The following is a 7,437-nucleotide window of genomic DNA, read 5'->3' as shown; positions in this document are numbered from 1 at the left end:
TTTTTAAAAGTGAAACAAAAAGACAAGAAACAACCTGACAACCACCCAAAACAAATAATAAGAAGAAGTTGTGTGATGGCTCACACCTCCTAACATCAACGGTTCATCAAAGAACCCATAAAGAACAAACAATCTACTGGTTTATGAATATAGAGCATTTAAAGGCAGATATTTGTGTCTTTGAGGGCCTGACTGAGTTTTTCTGTCAATTCATCTACACATAAATCCATCCAGCTCTTTGGATGTTAAAAAATGACCAAAGCCACAAACAGGAAGAAGAACAGGTTGATTGTCTGTTCCTTCTGTCTAGCATTAAGGTTCTTTAAAGAGCTAACGAGGAACAAACCTCCTAAAAGGTTCTCTGTGGAGGTAAACCAGTGACTGTATTTGGTTCCTACCTTTGACGGAGGTGTTGGGCGGCGGTCCCTCCATGCGAAGGTTCCACGGCGGGTCTCCCTGGTTGGCGAAGTCCCTCATCTTCAGGTAGCTGATGGTGAGACGGATGATGGAGGCTTTGTCCAGCTGGCTGGTGATGGCGCCTGGCAGCGGCAGCATCTTGGCCAGTTCATAAAACTCAAAGTTCTCTTTTCCCCGCCGCGACCTCGCTGCATCCCGAGACTTCTCCTTCCTCAGAGCCTGCAGCCTAAAACACAGAGTAATCTGATTACTGATGAGGTCCACAGCAGACACCAGACACAAATTCACACATCAGCAGAAACTATAGCAGCAATAACTCTGGACGGTTTTACGTTTTTAGTGATGTAGAAAGTAGTTTTAATCAGTTCCATGGCCTCTTAACGTCTCCTGAGTGATTCTGATCGACTACAGCTGCTGACTCTGATCCAGTTTAAATAGAGCCATCAGATCCACTCATTAGACTGACATATCATTTTACTACAGGGGGAAAGTCTGCAGAGCTCAGCAAAGATCTGAAGAACAAAATCAGCACTCAAAAGTTGACAAAGGTAATACAAAAATTGTCAAAATTGTCTGATGAACAGCCTAACCTGACTGAACAGACGTCTACCAATTCACCCAACAGTTGTCCAAAGTGACTAAAAATAGGTCTAAAATGATTAAAAACCTGCCCAAATTGCTGCAAATATTGACCAAATTACCTCAAAAGCTGCCTAAATCGACTCAAAAATAGTCCAAGGTGGCTGGAAAAATGGTCTAAATTTACTGACACTCTGACTGAATTAATTTAAAAATTTGCCCAAATTGATCAAAACTGTCAAAGTTGACTCAAAAATGGTCCAAACTGACTGATGAAGATGTTCACATTCACTCTACAGTTTTCCAAAACGTTTAAAAACTTTCCCAAATTGACACAAAAACTGTTAAAGTTCACTCAGAATTTGTGCAGAACTATTCCAAAGTGAATGAAAACATCTAGAATGAGTCAAAAACTGCCGGAATGACGCTAAACTTCTCCAGATAGACTCCAGAATCATCCATAGTGACTGGAATTATGTCAGTTAAATTGATGGTACAATGATACCGCCACCTCCATGCTTGATGGCAGACATAGGGTTAGAAGAATGAACCCAGAAGAACTGAACTGAGGTGGAAACGGACAAATGTAACCTTGAATAAATCTATGACAACATAAACATAATTGTTTTAGTGACAAAGATTCAGGTGTTTCCTGATAAATTCAGAGTTCCAGGAGTCATTGGAAAGCTCCAGGTTCAAGCCGGCGTTTAACCCTCCAGCAGACTCTTTGCTGAGTGAAATCTGGTCGTCTTCCTTCCAGGACTTTGTTTCTGCATCTCTTTCCACTCTATTACTTTATATCAAAGAGCTGCTCTGTTTATTCTCAGCCTTCAGCAGCGGCGGTGACGAGCAGACTTTCCCGCGGCCTCTCATCATCATCGGACGCCGTTATGAATTAACTCGGCAATAAATCAGCTGCTAAAAACCTCTGTGGGCTTCCTGCCGGCCACACACACACACACACACACACACACACACACACACACACACACACACACACACACACACTGTAACACACACACACACACACACACACACACACACACACACACACACACACACTGTAACACACACTGTAACACACACACACACACACACACACACACACACACACACTGTAACACACACACACTGTAACACACACACACACACACTGTAACACACACGCATTGAGCAGCAGACAGGTGATTAATTCTGGCCGAGTGTTGGAGGATGTAAAGAGGAGGATGATGGAGGGACACTTTAGAGGAGGAGGAGTTGTTTAGGGCTGCACATGAAAAATGGCTGTCATCTGGCCAACACTATCATTTTCATACCGTTTGTCATTTATTTATCAGCCAGAACAAACAGAAAATGGAGGCGAGTCCGCTGCGGTGCTTCTTCAGCTTCTTAAAGCTGCGTTTCACTGATTTCCTCTCAAAGTCTGAAGCTTTTCTGTCGCTTACAGACCTACCGCTGTTCTGACATTTCTACAGACTGTATTTTTATTTGCTTTACATCAATCTAACCCTTCTACCACAGGTTTTAATCATTTGTATTGATTTATATCTTAAATACGACAAGAAACTGATCAAAAGTGAAATAAACCTGAAAAATGAAAATGTTTTTTACATATATTTTAAAATACAGAAATTGCAAACACTGTAAAAAATTAGGGTAAAATTCTGCAGTCGCATCGGTTAAATCACGGTAAAACATTTTCTACATCCATGAAATGAACAAAAGGAAATAAAAATTAATTTATTGATACTGTTGATTTTATTGTTAAAAGTAAAGCTTAAACATTTTCATTTTTTCTTACCTTTATTATATTTAATTTGGCTTAATTTCATTTTATACTAATTTTTAATGTAATAGCAGCAAAGTGACGTAAGAAAAGCAAGAAAACACAACTCTGAATAAAAGAGGTGAGGTTATAAATAAGAAGAACACAAGAACACTGAGAACACAGAGTTAAGAACATTTACATGAGTGGTGCGTCAGTGTCGAGGTTTTTGACGGTTTTTTGCATTAATGTTGACGTTATTTACACTTTATTCTGTTATTTTTATGTATTGATCCGTGTTTTTGAAGCCTCGGTTCAGTAAAATCCAAATTATTGACACTTTTGTGCATTAATTTTCCGGTTATTCATAATTTGGTGCATAAAGATCCTTTTATATTTTCATACATTAATATCAAAGTTTTTATAGTTTTATATGTTAGTATTTGGGTTTTTGACACCTTTGTGCGCTGAAGTCCAGCTTATTGATGCATTTGTACATTAATATTTAGGTTTCACACACTTGGTATCCAGGTTATTTACATCTTTCTTCAGTTCTTTTTTGCTTTGATCGGGTGTTTGGCTGGTTGGCACATTAGTATTGAGGTTGTAGATGTTTTTGTGGATTAATATTGAGGTTATTTACACTCATTCCTGTTATTTTTATGCGCCTGTGCATAAAGATCCATTTATTTGGCATTTTTGTGCATTAATATTAAGATTTTTTGATAATCTTATGTGTTATTATTAAGGCTTATACCTACTTTGTGCACTAATATTCACATTTTTGCCCCTTTATGCATTACAATCCCGCTTATTATTATCTTTTCTTATGTTATTTACATGAATAATTTGCCCTTGGGTTTATTTGCACGTGACAAGTAAAAGTACTATCATCAAAATATACTTAAAGTGCCAAAAGTCAAAGTATTTGTCATGCAGAACGTCTCATTTCTAGTCACATTTGTTATTAAATTAAATGTATTGATGAATTAAGGTATTTATCACATTAATGCTGCATCTGGAGCTCATTTTAAATGAATTAATTAGTGCTGGGCAGCTCCTTCCACATTAAAGCTTCATTTATTCATCCAGTTAGATTTTAGATTATTAATCTGAAGCTTCAGAAAGCTTTAAAACAAATGAAGACGAGTACAGAGAGTGGAGCGGTCCGTCCTGAATACTGAATGTAACGTTTAACAGCAGGATGTTCAGGAATCTGTTCATGAAAACAGCCGAAATTCTCAACACGTTTTACCATTTTCTGACCAAACAGGATCGACTGATCGATTCATCCAGTAAATAAACTCCACTCAGGGTTATTGCTTTTTATTCCTTAGAAGACTATTTGTGCAGTCTAGATTAGATTTAAAATATTCCAAACAGCAGACGTGTTGGTTTAATAATCTGATGACAGAATACTGATTCCAGAGGATCTCCGTGTCTGTTGGACCTCCAGCTGTAGTTATTATTCATAAGAATGCGTATTTGGACGGTGTTCTCGGTGTTTTCTGCCGGTCCTGCTGTCTGCGAGGCTGCCGGCAGAGCAGACCGGCAGACGGAATTTATTTGTTCCGCAAACTTGGAGAGCATTACGCTGACGGACGACAAATACGTCTTCATGTCTGTCTGCGGCCGGCGGGCGTGTTTGACCTTGACTCAAACAGACGGATTCATCATGTAGCGCCTCGGCAGGTAAACGCCGTGCACGTGTGAGCGCGAGCGTTGCTGCGAATAAACACGGAATGAAAGCGTGTCGTAAAGTTCAGCCGGGTGACTTGATGGTGTTTTAAAGAGCTTGTCGGTGTGTGTGTGTCGTAAAGTTCAGCGAGGTGGGTCGATGGCTTTTTAAAGAGCTTTCAGCCACAGGAGGAGGTGTGTGTGTTACTGTGTGTGTGTGTGTGTGTGTTAAAGAGCAGGGTGCATGCTGGGAAGGTGGCAGGTTTAACTTCCAGGTCAATCGGAGGTGGAAGACGCCATCAGTCATGAGACAGACGAAGATTCACTGAGAGTCTGAGGTCAGAATCAGCTGCTGCTTTAAGGTTTCTGAATCAGATCTCAGACCAGATAAAATATGGTCGAAACCACAACAGAATCTTTAATAAAAGTCTACAGAAAATGTTTCCTGATTGGACAAATAAAAAGTCTCTGATGCACGACATCTTCATCTGCTGTCATCATTGGAGGAGATTCATTTATGATATCTACACCATCGCTCTAAAGTTTAGGTTCATCCAGATAAACTCCCACTTTTCTCCATGTGCTAACATAACTGCACAAGGGTTTTCTACTCATCAATGAGCCTTTCAGTACCATTAGCTAACACAATGTACCATTAGAACACAGGAGATGTTCCTCTGTACCCCTATGGAGATATTCCATTAAAAATCAGATGTTTACGACAGAATCTTTTTTTTTTTTTCAAGAAAATGTTGCCTGATTTTAAGAATAAAAATCCACCTGATGCCCGCCGTCTTCATCTATTATTGTATGAGGAGCTTCATTTATTATTTATATTCAGGAGACTTTTTTAGTCTTCTACATGTACAGCTCTTCTTAGAAAGTCACCTTTATTTCTCCAGATTAGCTGTTAGCCATTAGCCTCCTGCCGCTAGCAGAACATGACAACATGCAGCAGTAACGCTGGTTTGGCACCAAAACATTTCTGTCAATCTGAGAACCAACAGAATTCCAACAGCTTCACGGTTTTCAGTCTTCTCTCACCTAAACTCAGAGATTTCATTCAACCAACAGAGAAAAACCACAAATATCTTCAGGAGAACCACAGAAATAAAAACCCACAGCAGGTCAGTTAGGAAGCCCTGATGGAGACAGGATCTGTACAACAGGAACCTTTGAGAACAACAGGAACCTTTGAGAACAACAGCAACATTTGAGAACCACAGGAACCTTTGAGAACAACAGGAACCTTTGAGAACAACAGGAACCTTTGAGAACCACAGCAACCTTTGAGAACCACAGGAACCTTTGAGAACAACAGGAACATTTGAGAACCACAGGAACCTTTGAGAACCACAGGAACCTCTGAGAACCACAGGAACCTCTGAGAACCACAGGAACCTTTGAGAACCACAGGAACCTCTGAGAACAACAGGAACCTCTGAGAACCACAGGAACCTTTGAGAACCACAGGAACCTCTGAGAACCACAGGAACCTTTGAGAACCACAGGAACCTCTGAGAACAACAGGAACCTCTGAGAACCACAGGAAGCTTTGAGAACCACAGGAACCTCTGAGAACCACAGGAACCTCTGAGAACAACAGGAACCTCTGAGAACCACAGGAAGCTTTGAGAACCACAGGAACCTCTGAGAACCACAGGAAGCTTTGAGAACCACAGGAACCTCTGAGAACCACAGGAACCTTTGAGAACCACAGGAACCTCTGAGAACAACAGGAACCTCTGAGAACCACAGGAAGCTTTGAGAACCACAGGAACCTCTGAGAACCACAGGAACCTCTGAGAACCACAGGAACCTCTGAGAACCACAGGAAGCTTTGAGAACCACAGGAACCTCTGAGAACCACAGGAACCTTTGAGAACCACAGGAACCTCTGAGAACAACAGGAACCTCTGAGAACCACAGGAAGCTTTGAGAACCACAGGAACCTCTGAGAACCACAGGAACCTCTGAGAACCACAGGAACCTTTGAGAACCACAGGAAGCTTTGAGAACCACAGGAACCTCTGAGAACCACAGGAACCTCTGAGAACCACAGGAACCTTTGAGAACCACAGGAACCTCTGAGAACAACAGGAACCTTTGAGAACAGCTGGAGAATTTCACAAACACTGACGCATCCTGAAGCTTTAGTTCTTCTTAAATCAGAGCAGCTTCTTCCAGCCAGACATAAACATAAACTCTGAACACCATCATCACCAGCAGCTGGTCAGACGTCCTACATGATGCTGAGATGAAACCACGGCTTCCATCAATCCATTTTTTTTCCAACCAGAACCTCTGAGAAGCTCGGTCATCCTGAAAGGTTCCATCGTCCTGCAGCTCCTCAGAGACTAAATGCTGCTGATTTACGTTGAACAGAAATCAATTTCTGCTGCTCCATGTCTGAGAATAAAGCGGTGAGTCTGCCGTTGTTTCCAGATATCTGTTTACATAATCAGCCGAGGCGTCCACTGAGGCCGGCTGAGAGCAGGAATATTTCAGATTCTAAAGTAAAATCCTGCAGCAGCGTCTCCGATGAGATAAAGAGAAACAGCAGCAATATGCAGACGGAGATGAAGGCGGCAGATAAGAGGCGGCCGACGGGGAAATCTGAAGCTTTCAGGTCCTGACCACCGATAAACATCACACGCATGTAGACACACAACACGCAGCCTGATGCTAATCTACTGGACACACACAGACACAACACTCTAATGCCCAGAACATGGAACACACATGATGTAAAGACACAACACGCTAAGGTCCAGAACACAGAACACACATGATGTAAAGACACAACACGCTAAGGTCCAGAACATGGAACACACATGATGTAAAGACACAACACGCTAAGGTCCAGAACATGGAATACACATGACATACAGACCCAACATGCTAAGGTCCAGAACATGGAACACACATGATGTAAAGACACAACATGCTAAGGTCCAGAACATGGAACACACATGATGTACAGACCCAACACGCTAAGG

The 7,437-nt window shown here is 41.4% G+C and overlaps 1 protein-coding gene across 1 annotated transcript in view; it reads right to left on the bottom strand.

Moving 5' to 3' along the window:
• Positions 1 to 330: 330 nt before the first annotated feature.
• LOC110959949 (neuronal PAS domain-containing protein 3) overlaps positions 331 to 7,437 on the bottom strand; it is a 394,699-nt gene continuing 387,592 nt past the window's right edge. The window contains exon 2 of the mRNA XM_051946489.1: positions 331 to 643. Within this exon, the coding sequence (XP_051802449.1) occupies positions 331 to 643 (313 nt within the window). The remainder of the gene's footprint in view (positions 644 to 7,437) is intronic.

This window comes from Acanthochromis polyacanthus, chromosome 1, assembly GCF_021347895.1.
Source record: "Acanthochromis polyacanthus isolate Apoly-LR-REF ecotype Palm Island chromosome 1, KAUST_Apoly_ChrSc, whole genome shotgun sequence".
Taxonomy (NCBI): domain Eukaryota; kingdom Metazoa; phylum Chordata; class Actinopteri; family Pomacentridae; genus Acanthochromis; species Acanthochromis polyacanthus.
Note: the sequence above shows the minus strand (reverse complement) of the source record. Positions and strands in the feature narration are given on the sequence as shown.